Consider the following 25323-nt stretch of genomic DNA (forward strand, 5'->3'; position numbering starts at 1 on the left):
ATGTAATCATGAACCTACTTTCCTTGACCTTATTGTTTAGATTTGGTCTACAAGCTTGCTCTAAATGTATGGTTCGATCACACATATTGATGCAATAATAAAAAAAACAATCTCCCTCCTACGAAATCTCTCAAAGTAAAGCCATGTCACGTGACCAAACACACTGTTTCAGATGTCTCTTAATCGCAATTCATGTATTATCATGAGGTAGATACCACGAGAGCGATCCATGAACTAACAATTCTGATCACAATTTTCCATGAATTTCACATGGTAACGTTGTTATCACAAATACATAAACCTTCATCTAAGCCAGGAAGGAGTGAGTTTGTATCGTAGGCGGCTTTGCTAAAACGAAAGGTGGTCAGGTTACTTTGGTGAGCACCTCTAGATAAAAGCCATCTACGAAAATCATGTAATGCTGACAACCCTTATCAAGAACCTTCGGTGGAAGTATCACACATGGCTCCAGTTATGATTGGTGTGCAAAAACTTGTATCGCAGACAACTCTCTAGTCGGAATAGCCTGAGAAGTGGACGCTCCAATATAGATTTGCTTGTATATATATACTCTTTATTATTCTCAATATACTTTATTAAATATTCTAAGATACTCCAATACGAGTTTTGTTGAAAAAATATCATCTGTGATGTATTTTTTGTAATATACCCTTTTCACGTACAAACACATCAGTATATACGTAAACATTTAAAAATATGTAGACTCACATGAATTTTTTCATGGAACTCATTTTGGGGTATCTAATAATTACTAATGAAGTATATTAAAAATAATAAAGTGGTATAAAAGATTCATCTATGTGGTATATGAGAAGCGGGAGTACATACTCCCAGAAGTACACAACCATTTCCATATATATATATATATATATATATATATATATATATATATATATATATATATATATATATATAAGATCTTTCACTTTTAAAAATAGTTAGAAACTTACTAGTCATGTCATGGCGGTACACCATTTATTCTAATCTCAGATGGTGGTTGTTCACCGGTGTGATGCACATCCTTGGTCATTTCTTCTTGCAAATCAATACACTAAGTAAGACTATCATGGGGCTAGATCAAACCAATCCTCTTGTCATCATCGATGTTGATGGATTGTTTTGCTTCAGTATACAACGTGTCCACATTGACAAGTCGGTGGAGGGGAAAAAGGCACGCCAAGAAACCAGACTAAATAAGTATTCATGAAGGACTTGCGTTAGCCACTAATAATGGCATCACCAACCAGACTGTGAATGCACAAGCGCTAAATTTGGACCGTTTCACAGTGCAAAAAATCGTTGGTGCGAATCAATTCCACACAATGTTGGTTACTTAAAAGGTAATATAAGTACACTTGGCAGTTGGGTATTGACAAATAATATTGGACCTCCCCTGCTTCCCTGCCCTATAAATTCACCCATCTGCATCCAAATGCTATATATGTGCGTAGAGGAGATCTAAAGCTAGCTGGAGAGGAAAGGAGGGAGGCACCGGCCGGCGGGCGGCGATGTATAACAACCCTCCACCGCCGCAGAACATGTCCTACTACGAGCATGTGCGGAAGCGCCACCAGGAGAAGGGCTGCCTCTACGCATGGATCTTCAGCCATCATATACATAAAAGGTTTTCCTGAAGTGTGATGTGATACTTGCACTAATAATAGTGAAGTCATAGCTAACTTTGCAGGCCTGATTAATTAGTAGTCAAGATCGAGGCTAATTAGTCTCGTTCCTGGACATACCCACAGCATGCTCACACAGACATCGTGGTCATGGGACCATGACTCGTCGATAGGTAGGTGGTGGATTTGTTGCAGCCCACCAGAACTGACCACTCACCTAGATTAGGAATCCCCTGTTCAAAAAGGAAGTCAGGCTAATACTAATTCACAACCAAACAACCTGGGAAGAGAAATAAGAGAGACTCATGTTTTAATTTAGAGTCATTTTACAGTGTATCCGGACGATATGGACCGTCCATCGAAGCGAATTCGATGGTCCAGATCCGATGCAATACGCTGATGTCACGTGTATTATATCAGACCTCGAGGGACATTTTCGGGAGAAAAAATATTTTGAATTGTTCAGATTTTCCCTCCCAAATATTTCAAGGATATTCTCGGTACAAATTTCAGGGCTATTTTCGGTTCGATTTTTATCCCGTTCGGTAGGGTTTATTCCTCGCCGCCGCTAGGGTAAAATGACTCTTAATCCTCGCCGACAGGATCTAGCCGCGCGTCACGGCCCCTCCCTCCCTCCATCCCAATTCCCTCACGATCTCGCACCACCTTTTCAACGAAGATTCGGCGCTATCCCACGTCTCAGTCCTCCATGCGGGTGCTTATAGCCACAAGGTTATAGGCAACCTCTTTCCCACATCCCAATTGGTTGTTTGCGTCCTCTACGCCTCTCTGCCATCACTACTAGGGAAAAGGCTACCAGCAACGCGGGTTTTAAGCCTATCAGCAGCGCGGGTACCCGCGCTATCAATAAGGCGCTACAGCTAACTCTTAGTAGTAGCGCTGCCTGTACCCGCGCTACCATTATTGAATATAGCAGCAGCGCTTTTCAGGAACGCGCTGTTATTACTTAGCTGTAGCGATTTCCCGGTCCAGCGCTACTGTTATATCTTTCACCATTTCCCCATTCCAGCTTCGATAAACTGCAATTTCCAGATACTAGGTACTACTAGATATCAATTTCATAAAGCATTATAGGTATTAGGTAGTACTCCCTCGGTTCGAAATTACTCGTCGTGGTTTTAGTTCAAATTTGAACTCAAACCACGACGAGTAATTTGGAACCGAGGGAGTACTAGATAACAATTTCATATATACTCAACATGCATCCTCAAGCAGTACAAGGTGACATCGACGACAATCATCATATTTAGTTCTAGATGATATCGACGACGATCATCATATGTAGTTCTACATGATATCGACGACGATCATCATATGTAGTTCTAGATGATATAGCCACATACACATATGTAGTTCTAGATGATATCGACGACGATCATCATCCTCAAGCCTGGGCGTTGGGTGTTCCTGATAGTAATTAGGATGGCCTGTCCAGCACGAAGATTCTTGCCAACGAGGAATCTCTTCCACCCAACCGAGTTCAAGTGTGTGCGACCATCTGTACCCATGCGGTAAGTACATGTGGTGACGGAGCCCCTTGCGGTAAGGCGTAGTCCAACTGAGCCTTCTTCATCAGGCTCGATACCACAACTCACAGATAGGTTCTTTGGCAATCTCTGAATAAGAAAAACATATCAATTAATAAATAGCCTAAGCATGTGATCAGACTCTACACTAAAGTATATCATCGACTAGATTCCACAAAGCATATCATTGGACTCTACACTAAGCATATCATCGGATTCACTAAGCATATAATCGGATAATTTGCATTTGTAAGTATAACAATAAAGCATATATATATCATCAAATTACTACATGCAGTACATATAACATACCATTTCATGCCGATCGACCATGGTACTTGTCAGGCGGGTCACGAATGGCACCCCGACAAAGTCATCACGTGGCGGAATTATGTCCCATAGGTTGCACACCTCCTCCTCGCTCAGCCTCATTCTTTGAGCTATGATGGCTTCATGAAGTGGGTTCTCATCATCTTTATTGAGTGGGTCCTCATTATCTTCATCATCTTCGTCATCTTCATCATCTTCCACCAGGTTGATATAAATGACAACCAGCTTGGGTCTTTCTGCTCTGAAGGAGAATCTGATCAACTCACCACCAGTAAGACGCATGCGAGCGAGGAAACGGGCCCATCCATCTCCTCCAATCTGCGACATATTGCGTCCTTTCTCGACCTCCATAGTGGACGGCCCCTCAGGAGCCTCAAATTTCACAGTGTCTCCTGTCATCTTGTTGAATTTCAACCTCGCATTGCATGGGACGATCTGTGTAAGAAAAGCAAAATGACACAATGCAGTAATGCCAACACTAAAAATAAAATAGTTGTTACATTTCATCTAATTTCTTACCGCCGCATGACGAAAACTCGGATGGAAGTAGATGCCGAACAGCTTGCCAGTTGCAAGGCTGCTGGCGCACCTTGACTTGCACAGTTGACATAGTGGTGCTGGTGGTGGCGCCATTTTACTAAATCAACTAAATCAAAATGTTCTAAATCAACTAGCCTACTAAATCAACTAAATCAACTAGCCTACTAAATAAACTAAATCAAAATGTTCTAAATCAACTAAATCAACTAGCCTACTAAATCAACTGAATCATATCAACTAAATCGACTAAATCAACTAGCATACTAAATCAACTAGCATACTAAATCCACTAGCATACTAAATCAACTAAATCAAAATGTTACATATGAAAGCCTATTAAATCAAAATGTATCAGGGAGGAGGGACAAGGAGGGGCGACTCGAGGAGGGAGAAGATAGTAGGACGGAGGAGGAAGGCGGAGCGAGGAGGGGCCGGTCGGCGGCGAGTGGAGGGAGGACGGATCGAGGAGGAAGGCGGAGCGAGGAGGGGGCGGCCAGCGGCGAGTGGAGGGAGGACGGAGGAGGAGGCCGGTACCGAGTCCAGCGAGGAGGATGAGGCGACAGCGGCGCAGATCGGGGGACGGGCGACGGGGGAGGACCGGCGGCGCGGGGGTGAGGAGGAGACCGTGAGTGTGTGTGAGTGTGATCTGTGGATGAGGCTAGTGAGATCTGTAGTTAATTTAGCAGTAGCGATTATTGCCTGAATGCGCTGCTGCTACGTTGCGTAGCAGTAGCGCTGTCTATTTTAATGTGCTGCTGCTATAACTAGCCTCGCGGCGGCGTCGTGGGAATTTTAGCAGTAGCGCCGCTTGGAGTGCGCGCGCTACTAATAAACTTGTTTCAGCAGCGAGTTTTCACAGCCCGCGCTATTGCTACTTAGCAGCAGCGCCTGATTTTATAGCGCGCTGCTGGTAAGATTCTGTGTATAGGCTTTTCCCTAGTAGTGCATGGCCACAGCTTTGATCTGGCCATGCATCTCGTCCGAAGGCAACGTGGTTGGGTATGGATCATGTTCTGCGGGACTAGATGAAGCCGGCCGCCGGCCTCGACGGCCAGCCCCATTCATCCAGCCCCGACTGCAAGATCTACGAACGTTCAATCATTGCATTCGTACACTTATACATTTCATTCAACATGTATTCTTTTCAATTTGGCTGATAGGTGAGATTTGGAGATCAATAGAGATGATAAGCTATTAATTTTGGAATGTACTATAAACAATTCTTAGCTTATTTTGCTCAATATGTATGATGCTCGCTTCTTCTTGTGCAATTGCTGGACTGGGATCAACAGACTTGGCATGTGCTTTATAAGAAAAATTAGATTTACATGGGATATCCACCGTTTGAACATTGGTGTTAATTGTTATTATGATGTTTAACCTTACTACGCCGAGAGTAATGATCCTCACAAAAAGCGGAGAGAAAGGAATGAGCATTCGATTCTTCCATATGTTGCATTTCATTCTTCCGTGTTTAGTTATGTCCAACATTTGTTACATGCACACACTTGACAAGGTTAGTACAAGTAGTAATTTTTCCTCTGTTTTGCAGGGCTATGACAGAACATGCTTTGTGATTCCCTCGGGCAGGATGGATGTACCATGGCCACCCCACTGTGCTCCTGAAGGTGATCCCTTCAATTCAGCGCACGTCCTACCATGCCACACCATATTCTCCTCAAGCTTTTCTTGCGGAGGTGGATCACCATATTCTCCTCGATATGCCACGTGCACAAATGATGAGCTGTTCCGGTCCAGACAGTAGCTATTGCTTTAGCCATTGAATCATCCCCATCGGTGATTGCTGAAATGGGTGCCGTTTGGGACATTGCCTCCAAAAATACATGAAGAAGCCACTGGTATGATGCAACTGTCTCGTCTGACATTAGACCAAAACGTCGGTGCCACCAGTCCAAAGATGGTCTAGTGACACTTAGCACTTGCTTCCTGACGTTTCCTCCGGTGTGTTTGACAGGATAGAGACCTCCTCTACCCCTGCCTCGAAGAAGGACCCTCCTCGTTTCCAGATCCTTTACAAGGAAAAAATGAGGGTGAATTTCAACAAAGGTATCATTATCAATGGCAAGTTTACTTGCAGAAATCAGATTTTTTGTGGCCTCCGGAACATGAAGGACATCATTCAAAAGAAGATCACGATTAGGGGTTGAAATAGTTGTATGACCAATGTGATCGATAGTCATACCTGATCCATTTGCGGCGTGGATTTGTTCGCCGCCGGTGTACCTCTCCCGGACGGTCAGCTTCTCCAAGTCGCTGGTGATATGGTCAGTGGCTCCGCTATCCATATACCAGTTCGTGTCCACACCGTACTGGGGAGCCGCCGCCACGTTCACCGATCGCTCTTCCCCTCCTTGATAGGAGGAGTCGTAACGCTTCCAGCACTTCCATGCTGGATGCCCGAGCTTGCCACAGATCTGACAAGCAACCTTGGCAACGGGATTGTTGTTGTAGTTCCCGCTGCCACCATCGTTGTTGCCCCCCCATGTTGCCGCGGTTCGGCTGCTTGCTGAAGTTGCCGCGGCCGCGGTCACCGCCGCCGCCACCGCCTTGCTTGGGGAAGTTGCGGCCGCGGTCACCGCCGCCGCCGCCGTTGCTGTTGTTCTGCTTGTTGAAGCGTCCGCGGGAGGCTGCGTTTGCAGAGGACTGGGAGGACCCGCCGCGCAGATTCATACGTGTCTCGAAGCTCAAAAGCTGCGAGTACAACTCGGGGACGGTCATCGGCTCGACCCGAGAGCACATGGCAGAAACCACGGGGTCGAACTCCTCATCGAGTCCAGCAAGGATATGAGACACAACATCCTCCTCATCTACTTTCTTTCCTGAAGCAACAAGTTCATCACATAAAGATCTAACCTTACCAACATATTCAGTGATGTTGGATTTGGCCTTCTGAAGATTCGCCAGCGCAATTCTGACGTTGACGGTGCGGGCACGGGTGTGCGAGGCCAGCATCCCCTGCACCGTGTTCCAGAGCTCGGCGGCGGTTTGGCAGGTTGCCACTTGGATGGCCATCTCGCGCGGCAGGGAGGACAGCAGGTAGGAGAACACCTGCTGATCCTTCGCGTACCACGTGGAGAACTCCGGGTTGGGTGCCTTCGACTTGGTCTTGCCATCGTCGGAGGTGACTTCAACGTTCAGAGGGGGCACTACCTGGTCGATGTCGAGGTAGCCCTGCATTTGCGCCCCCCTGATCGCCGAGAGCACGGCTGGGCGCCATAGCGCCTCGTTCCCTGTCGTGAGCTTCTCGGTGACGCTGTGTGCAAATGGTGACGAGGGGAAGGAGGTGGAGCTTGAAGACGTCGCCATGGATGTGAGCGAGGCACGCTCTGATACCATGAAAGAATTGGTGGAAGCGTATGCACTCTGGCAGGGACGCGTACATGTTATATAGCACAAGATTACAAGGTTCGGCCGGTGGTTATTAGCCTTGACCTCTACTCCAAGTTATACACAAGATAAGGAGATAGATATCAATCTAGTCTAACCACCGGCCATGTTTACAACAGATCACACGTACACAATATTGATACAAGTTGACACGACTACAAGCCTATCGTCTAACAGTAAGGACAATTTAACACGCATCACTATAAACATGTTACACTTATAACACTGCTCGTCTAGATTTTAATAGATGGTAACAGCATAAGATGCATCATGGAAACATTTCATTATTCATACGTATATAATTTTACGGTTACCGATACCATGGGAAAAAATGTTTGATTCTTGTGCAGCTAATTTTTGCCTTGCAGTACTATGTGATACAAAAATGATGTTATGCTACGTCTAAATGGAAGAACGATATTATACAAAGCAGTGCAACACAGTAATTTTGAAATCAAGCCTTTATATTAGAACAAACTCATCTTACATTGTCAATATCAGCATATCCCCTGTCTCCTATTAGTATCTCTATGATTATCATACCAAGACTATAAATGTCTAACTTGAATGTGATCTGTCTGCGCGTATAAAATTCTGGTGCCAAATATCCTCTGCATGAATATTTATAAATCTAATCAATTAATAGAAAAGGGGATTGATATTCATTCATACATAACAAAAAAAATTACAGGAGTCATAGCAAGCTTACATAGTTCCAATTAGTTTTTTTTGCGGGAAAACTTTCAATCTATTCATCTTCAATCAAGGTAGTACAACGAACACTAGAAATAGTAAAGATTACATCCAGATCCATAGACCACCTAGCAACGACTACAAGCACTGAAGCGAGCCGAAGGCGCGCCGCTGTCATCGCCCCTCCCTCGCCGGAGCCGGGCAAACCTTGTTGTAGTAGACAGTCGGGAAGTCGTCGTGCTAAGGCCCCATAGAACCAACGCATCAGAACAGCAACCGCCGCGGATGAAGAGTCTAGATCAGAAGGAACCAACCTGAAGACACATGAACAAAAACAAACGACGAACAGATCCGAGCAAATCCACCAAAGACAGATCAGCCGGAGACACACCTCCACACGCCTACCTATGATGCTCGACGCATCACCGGAACGGGGGCTAGGCGGGGAGACCTTTATTCCATCTTCAGGAAGCCACCACCGTCTCGTCTTCCTGAGCAGGACACAACCCTAACAAAGCTCGAAAAAAGATCTAAAAATAGAGCCCTCCCACCGGCAAGGGCTGAGATCCACTCCGCCTCCATGGCCCTAAGGCCACCGGAGACGGGACGGATCGGCGCCGGCGCCGGCGGGAGGCGAAGAACCCTAGCTTTTTGGGCGGTGGCGGCCGGCTAGGTCACGTTTTGATGTTATAGCCCGGCTTTGCTTTTCATCAAAGCACCTCGATAGACCAAAATCAGCAATTTTCGGCAACATAGTATCATCTAGCAGTATATTTGCCGGCTTAAGATCCAAGTGAACGATGTGATTTTGGTGCAGATAATATAAACCATCACAAATTCCATTGATGATTTGGTAGCGCTTTCTCCATTCAAGTCCACAAGATACATCTAGAAAACGGAGAGCAGAAAGTTGGTTTAGTATTTGAGAAACTTGAAGTCGTCAGTAGTCACTAAACACTAAATAAATGGATGCTTGAACCAAATACATGCGACATCAGCCTACCGGTGATGTGCTTATCTAGACTGCCTTTAGGTAGATATTCAAAGCAGAGTAGCCTTTGTCGTACATCTGCTAAGACAAGTTTTCCCTCGCAGTTTACCATTTCCCCTTGTCTGTCAGAGCAATATCTTAGGAACCGTACTACATTTTTGTGCGTCGCCTTCATCAGACAACGAATTTCTTCGCTGAATTTCTTCTCATCCATATCAAGCATATTGCAAAGCTTCTTCACAGCAACAGTGCCATTGTCAAGCATTCCCTATAACAGCAACATGCTTTGGCAGCGTCAACTTAAGTGACACAGAAACCATGATCAAGACGAGGGTAGCTGACTAACTGAGAGTTACTGTATAGGCATACCTTATAAACCCTTGCAAAGCCACCACAGCCAATTTCTTTGTCATCAGAGAAACTGTTGGTGATGTGCTCCAGAAGTGATAACGATAGGGCCTTTGGTTCTGCGCTTTCATCAAATAGAATACGCTGCAGTACTTTTCGTTTTGTGAGGTAATTGGCCGTATGCATCACTCTGATGCAGAGGCAGGGGATAAACCCTTTTCGAAAAGAAAAAAAACTTTTTGTGAGGTAATAGTTCGGTGATCCATTTGCAGTTACAAACACAATACCCTTAAAACAAGAAAAAATGCATTCTTCATGAGTCTATTAGATCTGGCTCTTAGATTCTCATCGCTCATGACAATACACTTCTTTTTCAATACTATTACTATACTACACTTTTAGGAAAACATTAGACAGCGCTACACTTTAGCATGAGACATGTCACAAACTCTTAACATGTCACTTTTGAATGGAACAAATACATGAGGTTAGACTCAATAAATATTCTTCTTTTGAATTGCGCATGAAATTCATATGGTTCTCAGTCCAACAAATCAGACAAGCTTTATAGGGGGGAAATCCCAAAGAACAGAATCCTCCAAAATTCCATATAATTCCTTTGAATAAAAAAAGGTTCTTATACGAAAACATTTAAAAGAAGCCCACTTCTCAGAATTCCAATGGGATTTCTTTGAATCAAAGATGACACTGTGTGGATGATTGGTCCAAAGCGTCCTGAACACGATAAAGAAGCAGCATGTCCTGTAACTAAAGACAGCAATCATGCATGCAGGAGAAGATATTTCGCTGGCACAAAAAAATGACACGATAAAGAAGCAGCATGATTAACTAAAGACAGCAATCATGCATCGGATATTTCGCTGGCAATGGGATTACCTGAAGAAAGCTCAGCTGCAGACCACTGAAGCGATTACCTCAAGAAGCTCAACTGCAGTCCTCTGCAGCGATTACCTTAAGAAGCTCAGCTGCAGACTGCAGTCCTCTGCAGCGATCATGAATTTCAGATGTTGCCCAGTCCTGTCTAGACGTGGATTTTGTCAGGGCCCGAACTAGAGGAGATGAGGAATCGAGGAAGAACAAGAGGGGTAAGGGGAAGAACAGAGTAGGTGAGGAGAGAGCGTGCGAGAGGGGAAAGGAGATTACACTTTTCTCATTGTCTGTCTACTACAGCATCCACCAACCCGCGTACAAGTAAGCCCCAGCTGGGCGAGTCACACACGCACTCTCCTGGCAGTGCCGCAGTGGGCAATGCCCAACACACACCTCAACTCTGAACTCTGAACTTGTTGCGAGTTCTCTGAACTTGCATTCTTCGTCCGCTGTAGATTGATCTGCAGGCGTGACAGATTTTTAAAGCAAAGAGGTACGATCTAGATCCTGAACACAAATAGGACCTAAAAAAAACTGCATCAAAAATATCCGATTACTCCTGTCACATCCACGATGCGGCTATATCTTCCACGTGTCGGGGCACGACTTAGAGGCATAGCCGCATGGTAGGCTTGTCGCAAGAGGGGTAATCTTCACACATCCCATGTATTGGAACAAGCTGGATGACGCTGCCAATATGCGGTTCAAAGTTTACTTGCAGGTTGCAAACGCAGTGCCTATCAACAGAGTTGCTTGTCAACATTGCCTTCACTGTATGTGCACTTCCATTCATTCATGTGCTGGTTATTTTAGCAGGTTGTTTAATTACAGTGCTAGGCAATCTAAAACGTTTAAGCACAAAATCATTGCCCAGGAGTCAAGATGGAAGCAAAGTCAGTACCTCTGTAGTCTCCCAATCCCAGTGGAATCAAAGATCCTGCACCTCTGCTTCCTTATCCCTTTGTTTCGGTCACCAGGAACATCTCTTGGCTCGTCAGGTCATCTGAGTCGCCGCAAGCTTCAGCCAGTGTGTGCAGCGTCCAGACACCAAACCGTCGTCAGCCTCCAGGGGACTGCTAGTCTCCAATGGCATTTGCGCAGGTGGGAGATCGAGCTTCCGCGTGGCAGCCGAAAACAAGTCGCCGTGAATCTGCAATTGGGCACGAGTAGCAACTGCAGGTTCCGGCATGGATTAAGAACAAACACGAGAAGCGACCTGTTGAGGCTCTACCTCGATCCGGGAGCGTGCGGGGTCGCTGCCGCTGCCGAAACGCCGATTTTTTTTGTCCAAAAGGACCCCCTGACCAACAGAATTGTCAAAAAGGACCACTCGTCGAAAACATTGACAAAAAGGACCCCTTAACAAGTGGCGGCAGGCGACACATGGCACCTGCCGCCACGCCTGGAGGCGGCCGGACATGCCGCCACGCTAGGAGGCGGCCGCCCGGGTAAAACGTTTCTCGTACAGTGCCTCGAGCCACGACGAAACGGGTGAGGCCAGGTGGGCCCGCCGCCATCGGGTGAGGCGGCCTCTGCCCGCCCCAGGCCGACAGGTACAGTTGCACGCTCGACGAGACTGTGGGCCATGCCGCCACCGCAGTAGGCGGCCGCACTGTTTGTGCTGCATGTGGCCCGACAACCTGTTCTATTGCAGACCGGGATGATTCCCACGCGCGCGATGACGATGAATTTCACGGGCGGATGAGGTAAAAAAGGATGTGGCTGTTGCAGATGATTCCCACGCGCGGAGGACGACAAATTTCACGGGTGGGAATATAATGAGTGACAACACTGATGCCCTGCTGTTGCCCGGGAATCACTCCGGCTTTTGCTTCTTTTGCCTCAGCGGATGCGACGGCACTGCGGGAATTAATCACACGTTGCGGGAACCTGTAGGCGGCACCTCTGTTGCTACTGCACGCACGGCAGCGTCCCTGTTGCAGACTGCGGTGATTGATTCTCACATGACGATTCCCACGCATGCGGCCCGACAACCTGTAATGTGGCAAACGGCCAGGATTCCCACGCGACGACGCTCATTTCCACGGGCGGGAATCCGTTGCTGTGAGGCCAAGGCAGCAGAAGAAGTTGGCGATGAAAAAGAAAAATATTCACGCTGGACTCAGTAGATTCCTGTGGTAGTATATTAAATTTCGCAATCGTTTGTATCTTAATTTCTGCAGTTTAATGTAGCTTTATTTCAGTAGTTAAATGTAGCTTCATTTCAGTAGTACAATGTATCTTATTTGCGGTTGTACCATGTCGTAATGAAAAACAAATATAGTTTTAGAACATAATTATTGAACATCGTGCAACAACTACAAAATGAAATTAAGATACTCCCTCCATTTTTATATACAAGGCCACTATCAAAATAACAATTTGCAGATATACAAGACCACTAACACTAATCGATGCAATATTAATGATGTTTATCTCGTAGTACTAGTAAAGGAGGACATTAACTACCCCTTGCATGCATACGGGAGTGAGAGCATTGGCTTGATGTGCATGAAAGAGAAGATACACATTAATTTACATGGCAAATAAGGAGACAAGCTGCCTTGCAACATTGACTTAGAAGACATTAACTTTTGCCTTGGTACCTGTAATATGAGTTTGTGGCCTTGTATACAAAAATGGAGGGAGTAGAACATAATGTCATACAATAAGAGAGTACAATCTAATAAGGCAAGTACATCTGAATTAAATGGTAGAACTGGAATACAGCTAAAAAACTACATGAAGGCATCATCGTCATCCTCCGTCGATACAGAACTCTTGCCCTTCGAGAATGCAGAACTCTTACCCTTGGACGATGCAGAACTCTTGCCCTTCGAAGATGCACTACTCTTGCCCTTGGACGATGCATAAGTCTCGCCCTTTGATGATGCAGTACTCTTGCCCTTTGAAGACGTAGAAGAATGATCATCATCATCTAGCGCCTCCAGCAATCCCTCCACGTGTTCGCTCATGTCAACGGCCGCAGACCAATATCCTGTGTCATACACAGGCTGGCCGCCCGTCGGTTCCGATGGGCCGATGCTAGGGGCTGATGTGATAGCCAACTCGACCTCACCACCCCTGCTACTGCATCCGGCAACATCAGTGACTGAAATGAACTCCACATACACCATCGGCTGACCATACATTGAGTTATTGGGATTGTTTGCAAACCTCATGTACGACCCCCACGACCAATCACCTGTGACAGGCCGCAAGCCCCAACGGGCAGCTGTCCACTACTAGCAGTGGCGCACCAGATACAGGTACGCCATTATTGACATATTACTAATGGCGCAACTGGTGTGTGGTGCGCCATTACTAGTTTTGAAAAAAAATTGTGAACAGTGGCGCACCAGGGGATAATGCGCGATTACTAGTTGGCATAGTAATGGCGCACCTGTACAAAGTGCGCCATTACTATGTGTATGACTGGGTCAAACCTTGGTCAAACTTAGTAATGGCGCACCTACGCAAAGTGCGCCATTACTAAATTTGACCAAGGTTTGACCAAATCATACACATAGTAATGGTGCACTTTGTGAAGGTGCGCCATTACTAACTTTCTTTGCACCCCGCCCCCCCATGGACCGCCTTTTCAGTTTTAGAAAAAATAAAAGAAAATGATGGAAATGTCAAAAAATAAAAGAAAATAAGTTTCTCATGTGAAATGCGGTCTAGTTGTTGGGAAAATTTACAAATATGAATTTCGATTTTATTTGCAAAATCTCTCTGGAATTTAGTAAAATGGGCATAACTTTTGCATACGAACTTGGATTAAAAAGTTTTTATATGAAAAATCATCTACTCAAAAAGTTACATCCGAATTCAACGGGGGAACCCCGTTGAAGATTTTCAGAATCCCCAAAAACCTAACAGAACGAAAGATACGGGGCTTTTAAGATCTAGAGGGGGGAAATGGAAAAGGTTTCAAACTTAGTAATGGCGCACCATTTGCTAGGTGCGCCACTATTAACAGAAAAAAAATTGGTTTCAATTTTTTTTTCAAAATATGATATGTAATATGACTGGGAAGTTTGAAATATTTTTTCAAAATTTCATCACACTCATGAACATGAACAAAGTCCTAGACATCAACAATGTTTAATAGGATTGATATGATAGATATATCAATAAGTGCCTGTTAAGTGAAGTGGTGCTGGGGTTGGATAGAACTGCAAAGTTAAGCGTGCTCGGACTGGAGTAGTGTGAGGATGGGTGACCTTCCAGAAAGTTTGACCACGGAGTACGGTTTGACTTAAGATTAAGCATATTGACCTGAGATTAAGCCATAGTGACCCGAGATTAAGAAAAAAACGAAAAAGAATTCTGAATTTTTGGTGCGCCATTACTAAGTCAGATAGTAATGGCGCACCGTTGGACATAATAATAGCGCACTATGTGATGCGTCACTATTATCTGATATACTAATGGCGCACCAGGGGTGTGCCATTAGTACTTGTTACTAGTGGCATGATGACAGTGGCGCACCTATAGTGCGCCATTAATGGCCAAAATAGGTGCGCCATTAACAGGCTTTTTCCTAGTAGTGGTCCCATCATTTCCTCCGTCAACGAGGAAGGCCTCCATTGTCATTTTTTTCCCTGCATCCCTGGGCCAAACACCGCTCGGATGCACCTTCTAACTGTTGTGTAACCCACGTTGACCATGTCTCTCACTACAACTGTAGTCGACTCACACAAGGACACATCCACCCTGAAAGGACCGTCGCGTAAGACGTTCCCATAGTACACTAGTAAATTTTCCATAGTACCTAACCAACATACATGTTTACATTTCAAATAATTGGTAACTGAACATTTAGTACTAGTACGATGACAACATTTACATATCATACGACTAAAATAATAACTGTATTTTTGTTACAAATATTCGGTATTTAAAGATCTATTTTTTCTCAAACTCGTCTATTAGCGTAACAAACTAAAACTCTGTTTGCTTTTCTCTAACTACTCCAAAAATTTCCTAAACTGGTTCTTGTAACATGCAAAAACTGAGCTTTTGGAAAAACTAGTAAAAACTAATTTTCTTACAACATGTTATGACAAAACCGAGGGTAATTACTCACTATCCAAACAACCACTAAACATAATAGTACGATAATAACATTTTAATACCATATGAGTAAAACATTTAATTTCTTCCGGCTTTATATAATTTTTTCATGTCATACGATAACAACCATTTATTTACAAATAATAATATTTGCAGCGGCATGCACATTATTCACAACAGTACATCAATATAAAAAATATTAACAAAATTACGGTGTCATTTTATACCTTAGCTCCAATATGGATGTGCTTGCGAATACAATTAAGAGTCCAACAGTTCGAATAAATATCCGTCACCAGTATTATATGAACGGAGTCAACCTATTATCACATGAACATCAATATTACACACGGATTTTTCTTTCTGCTATCAAAAGTATGAAAATAGCACTTGCATGTATGTGGTCATCACCTCAAAAGGGACAGCGAAGATGGAAACACAATTTCTTCAATCACGTCATCTCCTCCTTGTTTGCTACTAAGATGAATTATTTTACCTAATTACATACATCATTAAGTACATTAACACCTAATCTTAACATATAAAATTTAGATTATTGCAACATAACAAAGTAGACCTAAGGTTTCCTAACCATAGACTTATTAATAAACATACCACATGAAATGATATACCAATTTTTTTCTTAATTACCATATTAAGATCTTCTCGCATGTCAATACTAATGGACGCAGCTAACATCTGTCATTTGAAATTGTTTCTAACCTCTAAGCACTAACATCGCATAGCTAATGAGGAGCTAAAAGGCTAACTAATTACTACCCTGCATGCACACAAAAAAAATGTATTGCAAAGCTCATACCTTGATCTTTAACTTCGTACTTCACTTTGCTAGGCAAATCCTACTGCTGAAGCTCTAAATGACTCCAAAAAGTGATGAAATAATGCCTAACACAACACAGAACACATAGTTATGAACTAAACAAAAAGAGTAAAAACATCATGTATGCAAACGAAACCAACAAAAATACATAGATCCACTACACCACGACACTGCATCCCCAACAACCAGATTTGTTGGGAATACAGGTTCTGCCAACAGACAGTCGGTCGGGAAAGACTATTGCCGACCGACCTTGTTTGTTGGGGAAAGCCCAGACGGGAAAACCCTTTCCCGACCGACATAGATTTCCCGACCGACTTCTTGTTGGTGATGGGGTGTCTTTCCCGACCAACATTCTGTTGGGCCTTCCCTAGGCCTTTCCCGACCAACAATTTGCTGGGGCTACCATGGGCCTTCCCCTACCGACTATCAGACAAGGATTTCTTTCCCAACCAACAATCTGTTGGGATGCCATGGGCCTTTCCCAACCGACTATCTCACAACGTATTCTTTCCCGACCAACATTATGTTGGGCCTAGCATTAGCCTTTCCGGCCGATTGTTAGACTGTTTTTTCTGCTGACCATCATCCATTAGCCCTCCCATAGGTGGACTTCGAATTACCAACAGAATATACATCAAGTTACAGTGCATGTCATCCAAAAATATTGAACCAGATGCAAACAATAACAACATACATTTCATTAATTTTCACATATAAATACATCATCTATTAGTAACTAATGACCATCCAAGTTTCCTATAAACTAATGAAACTAATTAAGCGGAGTAAACATTATTGTTCATTGCCTAAGAGCAAAAATTCCTCACATTATTTTCTAGAATTTGTCTTAAGAGGCACATCATCTGCCTTGGCTCCTTATAGTGGGCAACTAAATACACATCCTCACAGCCTTCAACCAAGATCCTTGTGTCCTTCTAGTACTTGACATCAAAGCCTTCCTTCTAAATATCATTGGAGAACATCCTCCAGTTTGAAAATCTGCAAGTCAAAATCCCTGGTTAATATTTCCGCACGATAACTGGACAACGTGATATTTTCTTGAAGCTGCCTTCAGTATCATTTCATACCAAAGCAACTAAAGAGAATTCATTATCACTTATGGGGAAATGGGTAGCTTTAGCTCCCCTCTTGTGTTTCCTGTAACTTATTTTGCTATATCCTAGGATACTTGAAAGGAGTAACAAATCTAGCAGAGAAAGCATTTGCTAAATGAAAGGACAATTCTCTTCAGGACATGGGGATACCGCTCTTCAGGCCATTCCTGCATAAATGAAAGGAGTAAGAAATTAGATGATTAATAATAGGTAGCAGCAAAAGCATTTCCTAAGCAACGAATTTACCCATGGGGATAGGTGGATCCTTCAATATTTGCAAATCAGTGACATGCTCAAAGTCCTCTGCTATAGGCAAGTCACTTTCTATCACAAACAACAATTTAATATCTCCTTCAAACGTTACTTCACCAACAAACCGAGGCTCCAAATCCTGGTAAAAGCCATGGTATGATTAGTAATGTGAAAAATACTCTGAAACAAGAAAAAAAATGGTTCCGTAATCAGAAGACAGAAAATTACTTTCACAGACCATCATAATACACCACAAAAAAATTAGCCTGACAAAATCAGTTCGCCTTGACACTGTTAGAAAATGCAGCAGAAAGAAATTCTTATAAAAGACTAACCTCTTGAATGCAAAGAAAGTGACATATTTGAATGTAACTTTGAAGCCAAGATCTGTTTGTGACCTTTGTCCACCATGCTACTACATTTTCCAAATCATTCACTGAAAAACAACAGAAAACAAAACTTTATGCCAAGCCTGCTATCAAAAGAAAAAACATGTGTAACCAGTTCATGAAAGTACTTTTTAGAAAATTACAAAACAATAATGAAGCTTAATTAACTGCTGCACATAAAGAACTTTACTGCTTCAAGGGCTTCTCTATTTCCATGAAGCAAAGCAGCATAGATTTTTTTAAGATATTATTAAACTTATGGCCTAGTTCAAATCTGCACACTGCAGCACATAGAGAGAGGGGGGAGGGGAGGGAGAAGCCAAGTGAGAGATTGAGATCTTACCGATGTCGTTGCCGCCATGGATAGGCACCTGGTCACTGAAAGTTAGTTGGGGGAGATGGGTGTCAAACAACTAAATTTTAATAAAAAACAACCAGAAGAAGTATATCGCTATATAGCTCTGTACATTGACTAGTAACTTTCAATGTTGGTCTATCTTCTCTTGTTACTTGGTGATGGTATACACAATATTTTGGTTATTCTCTTCATCTAAACATTGTCTCAGATAATGTATATAGTTCATAGCTTACATGGTTCAATAGAATTGTGAAACTGATTCATGAATATACTTTTTAGAAAACCCAAACCAATAATGATGCAAGTCAACATAAAAGAACTTTACTGCTTCAACCAGAGGGCTAGAAATGAAAGGTAGGCCAGAGTTCTCACAAGAGTTTGTCTATGGCACGGTAGATGCCAGTCAAACCAAAACTAACAAGCAACCCTTCACAATAATGAATTACGACAATCTTTCTTATTCTGCATCTTTGGTTCCTTCACTTCAGGTTCTATCTTCTCCTCCGCAGCTTCTTGAATGTCTTTCCAGGGACGAGCTCTACAACGTCATCGTCATCATCCTGGGCAGCACCAATGCTGGCGCCAGCCTCAGCACCAGACATCTACTTCTGGAACTGCTCAGCAAGCCTCCGCTGAAACTTCTCAGAGAACAAATTAGCAATTACATTGCACAATGTCTAGCCTCTCTAGGTTCCCAATTTTTCAAAACCAGAACAACACTCAAGAGTGTAACCTATGGTGACAAGCAGTGGTGGAGCTTCAAAGAAATTTCAGAAGGGGGAGGGGGAAAGCTACAAAATGATATGATTTTGTTTTTGGAATATCAAAGTACGACCACACGTTAGAATTGGTAGCATGTTGAGCATATTGATCTTATCTGCTTACAAAATACTCCCTCCATCCGGAAATACTTGTCGGAGAAATGGATGTATCTAGACGTACTTTAGTTCTAGATACATCCATTTTTCATACAAGTATTTCCGGACGGAGGGAGTACATTTCTAACACCAATTACATATAAAGTCAGTCTAATCGTGTGCCATTTTCCCAAAGTACCATCATAGTTAACATGCATAGTGCATGGCTAAGTTCTATCCTCCAAGTTATAGCATGTGAATTACTTATGAAAATCCACTAAGCAAATTAATTATGACAACCTAGATCAACAAAATTTGTCATCCATGCTTTATTACTCTGTAAAATATTGAGCAGAAGGTGTACAATAACTAGAACCTAGGAGTCCTTAATATAAATATATAATATATTATATGTTTATATAAATGTTTGTAATAAACAAAGTACATAAAAAATCTATGAATATGTCGGCGAAGGGTGAACACCTAGCTCAATATATGGATTGAAAATACTGGTGGTTAAATTTTCACCAGTGTGCAAAACAGAGCAATAATAGATTCCTCTATAACAAGACATAAATCCAACAGTTTGTTTGCTTGCTGTTACCGCAACATCAGGTCAATATTAGGTCTATGTGCACAATAATTTCAGGTTTCTATAATTTGACCTAATTATGTAGTGACATTTTTATGACTGCCAACAAACATCAAAAACCAACAATATAGATCGTGTTCTACTACAAATGAGCTAGTACCCAGAAAAAATGATCACTTCTAGTTACTTTTGCCAACTTTAGTCCCAATGGATGAAACTATGAGGTCGCCCCGTGCGAACAACGGAGACATGAAACCACCAATGTTACAACTTACAACAAATAGTTTGATTTCATTTGTTCATAACATTCTGATATTTAAAATATCCGGGAAGCAGGGCATAAATAAGATGCTTTTCAGGTTAAAGTACTGCAACCATCATTAGCATCATATAGTTCCGTCAGATTAATAAACATGAAAAGAAACACAAGCATGTGGTCACATCATTATAAACTAAAAGCTTGAGCTCGAAATAAGCAATTGCAAGCATGTGCAGCCTCACTTTTGCAAATAATTTTCTAATCATGCCTTGCTTATATAGTTGCAGAGTAGTGTTTTATTATATGTACTTGCAATTGGGGCTCTTGGGGAACTATCCTGTAGCCTAGATGATTTTCAGGTTGACATATAACCTGATGAAGGAGTGACGCCTCACCTGCATACATGAAGCCATTACTAAACCAATGAATTGCGACTACGGAACCAACAAAATCTAAGATTTATATCATACCTACATGACCCCAAATTGTAGACATTGGGGCAACAGTTTTTAGAGCCAATGAATCCATATAGCTACTAGATATTTCACACCTATTCAATTCAAAATCCCAGCAGATATGAATCGCATGTCAATGGGGCATGCCGTATAGTCAAGCATCATGGTAGCAAGGCATGGGGCCACAGTTTTCTTCTCAAATCACATAGTAAACGTAGAAATAGCTTCCAAATCCACACATAATATAAACCTGCACATGTGAAAGGAAAATTTACGGACTTATACTGGAAAATTTCTTCGACCAGTCCATCCAGCAGGTCGATTTCTGGAGATAAAGTCGTTGTCTCACAGGGAAATACCTAACAGCAGAGGTAACAAAAGCCATGCCTTTAGAGGGACTATAACCGGCCCACAGTCCTAATCAGATCGGCAAGGGGCATCTCGGAGCATACCTTCTTGGCCGGCGGCACATAGGGGCGATGGCTGAGCTTGGGCGCAGAAGAAAAGGGCAGCCATCGGCAGGGTGTGGACGGCAACGGCAGGACCACCTGTGCATATAGGGTGGTGTGGTGAGCGACGGGGGAGGGGGATAAGCAGGATAAAAGAGAGCACCTGGAGGCGGAGGGTGCTCGAGCGCGTAGCAACATGGAGAGAACCTCACGGCGGAGGCTGCTCGAGCCCGTGGCGGCAATGAGAGCCTCTGCAGGTGGAGGCCGAGCGAGCGCAGCGGAGAGAGAGCTCGAGCCTAGCTGCGGCGGTGTGGAGTTGGCTCAGTGGTGCGCAGGCTGAAGTAAGTGAGGGAGATGGGGAGGGGGTTGCGTCCTCGCCGGCTGGAGAGCACGCAGCCGGCCGCAGAGAGTAGCGTCGGCGGCGGACAAAGAGCTCGAGCATGGCGGCGGCGGATGTAGAAATTGGATGGGGATTGAGAGATTTGGGGATTTAGGAGCGAAAGGGGAAAAAGAGAGGGAGTTTTCAGTGGGCTGGGCTAATTTTGGCGCTAACTTTTTCTGTTCCCGCGTGCGCGACTTCTTGGCCTAATTAGCTGCCAACAGTCGGTCGGCATTAATCCCCGACCCATAGTCTGATGGAAGTCCTCGTATTCCCAACCTATGACCTGACATTAAATATATGAGCATTCCCGACCGACCCTCAGTTGCTACGCATATGCATTACCAACCAACAGTCTGATACAACTTTTCCCAACCAACGGTCCGATGGTATTAGAGACTTTTCCCAACAGTCGTTGGTAGGGAAATCTGGTGCGTGGTGTAGTGATCTTACCTTCTTCTATCTTTTCTTCAACTTCACCATATTTAAAATCCAACTCTAAATCACCCTAAATCACGAGTGAAAGTGCGTATTGAATTTATCTTTCCCTCTCTTCTTACACACTTAGAGATGAGAAGAGGAGGCCAGAGACAGTGTGCTTGCGCTCGGAGCAGATGTATACTATATAAAAGGAAGAGGATCCCTATAGTGTTGGCACAACAGATTCCCACATCCTCGGATTCCCGCAGCAAGTGAGCGATTCCCGCAGTGCCGTCGCATCCGTTGAAGAAAGCAGGAGTGATTCCCGCCCGTCAAATTCATTGTCGTCCGCGCGCATGAGAATCAGTGCCGTCTGCAACAAGAAAAGTGTCGCGCGTGCAAAGCAACAAAAGAACTTGGAGAATAAATGTTAACAGAGAGGTGTCGCCCATGCCTCGGCCCGCGTGCAGCAGGCACTGTCGGCCAAGGAACTGCAGTGGCAGCGCTCGCCGCCTCGCCCAGTGGCGGCCGGGCCCGCCACTCCTGTCCCGTTCCGTCCCAGCTACGCCAATGTGCGAAACCCGTTTTGCCCCGCGAGGCCGCCTCCTGGCGTGGCGGCAGGGCCCGCCGCCTCCTGGTGTGGCGGCAGGTGACACGTGTCGCCTGCCGCCACTGATGAGGGGGTCCTTTTTGACAATTTTATCTGCAGGTAGTCCTTTTTGTCAATAGCATTTGGCAGGGAGTCCTTTTGGACAAAAAATCCCGTACGCCGGCGCTCCGCCTCCCTCCTTGGTCTGCGGCTAACAAGATGGGCCTCCGTGGCGTGCTGACAAGTGGCAGACCGGCCCGTGTGTGATGGCCCACATTGCATCCGGCCTGGTACGGCCTGTCTGCTGAAAGCTCCTAATCGGCGCTCCGAGCGGCACTTCGCGTACCAGCGCCCGCGCTAACTCCATAGGCCGCGAGCCAGTAGCGCTTGCTTTCGCTCGCTCCGTGGTCTTTGGTCGCCAGTTGACAATGACCGTTGACCCGTGCCACGGCCATTGATTTTCAAAAGGTTACAAAAAATATATAAAGAAGTCACAAATTCGATTTTTTCCCAATTTATAATATAATGTTTGTGAGTTTGAAAAAGTTCATGAATTTGGAAAAAATGACAGATTTTTTTATAAAATATTCATGAATTTGAACGAAGGTCATAGATTTAAGAAAATGTTCCGAAATTTAAGAACAGTTTGTGAATTCAAAAAGAGTTTGTGATTTTTAAATAATGTCAGGAAATTTTAAAAAATATCATGAATTTCGAAAAAAAACTTGGAGAATAAATGTTAACAGAGAGCATAAACAAAGATTTTTTTTAATGATTTCAAGAGGGCATAAATATACTTGACAACATGCATGTAGAGTTGAACTTATATTTCACATCCGTCCTCTCGACTGGGTTGAGTCGCGGTGAAACTAAAGTATCCGACATGGCGCCTACTCTCATCGGCGTGCGAAAACATGTACCCGTTAAGAATGACCTAATAAGTAGACACTTCAATATATACTCGTGTATAGTTATGGTTTTCTACTTGCAAACAATAAGACACTTTTCCATCACATGAATCCCAGGTGGCGGCTGGTACGCATTCTTGGTCGCTTGTCCTTGCAATGGACGCCAAGTAGGACCATCATGGGGGCCAGGTCAAACAAATCCTTAAGGACAAATTGACAGAACTGCTCACGTATGCTGCACCGCTGCAGTAGATTAATCCTCGATGCTTCTCAAGCCTACGACACTTATTTAGATAAGACATGATCCCTACTTCTTGAACATATGGTTTCCAAGCTTCCACTGAAAATGTGGTTTCCACCTGATATTGTCTCATGTAGTGTATTTATCGCCTTGTACATAGGTATCTCGAATTTCAGTTACCTATCTTCTGGCTTGTTTGGTTTGCCATCTTCTCGCTTCATGGTAGTAGTATGTCTTTACCATGTCATATGCTCACATGCGTTCTATATGATTGTAGCATATCAATCATGCATATATATTACATCTGGGCGAGACTTTGGCATCATACATGTATCATGTTCTGACAGTTAATGGGAGATGCCGTGTTATTATGATGTACACCCACCTCCGGGTCCGGTCCTAGTTTAAATTTGGATGCCTTCCTTACTACTCACATTTATAGACTATGTAGTACCTAAAATCCTCACATTTATTGTTGCCGCTAGAAAAAAACATTAATGGAACATTAGCAATAGATCTTCTATATAACTGAAATCAAATATCTCAAATGTATTAGAACTTGCGTAGGATGTACACAAGATCATCCTTCTTAGAGAAAAGGTGTCGGCCGAGCCCGATAAAAGGCTCGAATCTAAACCGGTTTTGAATTAACAAAGCCATCAACCGGCTAGAAATACAAGTAAGCGTACAACTAGTAAAAAAGCAAGAAACGGCAAAGATACATAGAGCTGTAGCAGCTTACGACCTATTTGTGATACAGGCAAACAAGAGATGGTAATAGGAGCCTAGCCAAGATCACCAAGGTCACACACCATGAGCAGTAGCCACACCAGCAGCAGGGGGCGGGCAGCAAGAAACCAGCATCGACAAACATCTCCTCGCCTACTCCTGCAGAACATGCCAAGGTCGACAAGCCACTCGCTTCTACCTACGAAGAAGACCACTATCCTCTCGCCCTGGCTCGAAGGGCGCCGATTGGACAATGTCGCCTGGCAGCTCGGGCATGAGGGAGCAGAGCACCACCTTCGTTAGGATCCCACGACCTCACCACCACCTGGGCAGCCACCCAACCAGACGCAAGAAGAAGAGCACCTACCAAAGATGAAGACCGCGTGGAGAAGACGAAGAACATTGAACAGCTCGCCGCCACATTGCCCTCGCCAAGCAGAAAAGCACCATCCACACCTCCACGAACCCCAGACGACGCCTCCAGGAAGGGAACGACGTCGACACGTCGCCGCCGCCCACAAGGGGAACTAGGACTTTCGCCCCATGCGGAGCGTGGAAGAAGGAAGCAGAAGGGGATCTCAACGAGGCCTCCAAGAAGGGGAGACCGACTCCAAGAAAATGGAGACGGCCTCGCCGTGGCCACCAAAGGCCAAGGGTTTTCCCCGGTCCCACACTCCACTCCCAACCACCCGAACCCGAGAGCACGGGCCGACGTGACAAAGCCGCCATGGCCGGATCAGACCGGTGGGTGCATCCACGAGCGAAGGGCATCGATCTTCACCAGACAGAGCACACCTGCCACAACCTCGTCGCCCGCATGACCGAGGCTACAGTACAGCCCTCGTGGCCGCCGCTCGTCGTAGAGCCGGTGCCGCCCGCACAGCCCGGGGCCGCCGCCCCGGCATCCACCCACCACGAGCATCTCCACCAACACAGGGAGCAGCCCCAGCACCACGCCAGAACGACGGACCAGACCACCACGACATCCAGCGGGGAAGGGGCATGCGGCGCTCAAAC

At 44.4% G+C, this 25323-nt stretch overlaps 2 protein-coding genes and 1 pseudogene across 3 annotated transcripts; all 3 read right to left on the minus strand.

Moving 5' to 3' along the window:
• Nucleotides 1-3180: 3180 nt before the first annotated feature.
• Nucleotides 3181-4465, minus strand: LOC147957904 (uncharacterized). The gene is made up of 2 exons (XM_087535128.1): nucleotides 4040-4465; nucleotides 3181-3955 (listed from the first exon to the last, which is right to left on the minus strand). Exons 1-2 carry the CDS (start codon nucleotides 4151-4153, stop codon nucleotides 3479-3481), a joined length of 591 nt encoding a protein of 196 aa, XP_087391254.1. The 5' UTR covers nucleotides 4154-4465; the 3' UTR covers nucleotides 3181-3478.
• A 2291-nt stretch (nucleotides 4466-6756) lies between these two features.
• LOC125528408 (small nucleolar RNA Z247) lies at nucleotides 6757-6895 on the minus strand (annotated as a pseudogene).
• Nucleotides 6896-8980: 2085 nt separating this feature from the next.
• Nucleotides 8981-10670, minus strand: LOC125528407 (putative receptor-like protein kinase At5g18500). Of its 2 annotated transcripts, XM_087535129.1 has the most exons (3): nucleotides 10398-10670; nucleotides 9522-9715; nucleotides 8982-9420 (listed from the first exon to the last, which is right to left on the minus strand). In XM_087535129.1, the coding sequence occupies exons 2-3, from the start codon at nucleotides 9684-9686 to the stop codon at nucleotides 9112-9114; spliced, it is 474 nt and encodes a 157-aa protein (XP_087391255.1). In that variant the 5' UTR covers nucleotides 9687-9715; nucleotides 10398-10670; the 3' UTR covers nucleotides 8982-9111. The 2 variants fall into 2 exon arrangements, with proteins under 2 accessions (XP_087391256.1, XP_087391255.1); XM_087535130.1 differs by having other exon boundaries at nucleotides 8981-9420; nucleotides 9522-10670.
• Nucleotides 10671-25323: the final 14653 nt, after the last annotated feature.

The sequence above is a fragment of the Triticum urartu genome, chromosome 7A (assembly GCF_056163025.1).
Source record: "Triticum urartu cultivar PI428250 chromosome 7A, HENAU_Tu73, whole genome shotgun sequence".
Classification (NCBI taxonomy): Eukaryota; Viridiplantae; Streptophyta; class Magnoliopsida; order Poales; family Poaceae; genus Triticum; species Triticum urartu.

Excerpts from the sequence above, each read along its gene's own strand:
- LOC125528407 (XM_087535130.1), bottom strand. The coding sequence starts at position 9,686 with ATGCATACGGCCAATTACCTCACAAAACGAAAAGTACTGCAGCGTATT. Across the intron at positions 9,421-9,521 it reads GCTTTGCAAGGGTTTATAAG|GGAATGCTTGACAATGGCAC; the intron begins GTATGCCTATAC and ends TTGCTGTTATAG.
- LOC147957904 (XM_087535128.1), bottom strand. The coding sequence starts at position 4,153 with ATGGCGCCACCACCAGCACCACTATGTCAACTGTGCAAGTCAAGGTGC. Across the intron at positions 3,956-4,039 it reads CGAGTTTTCGTCATGCGGCG|ATCGTCCCATGCAATGCGAG; the intron begins GTAAGAAATTAG and ends TTTCTTACACAG.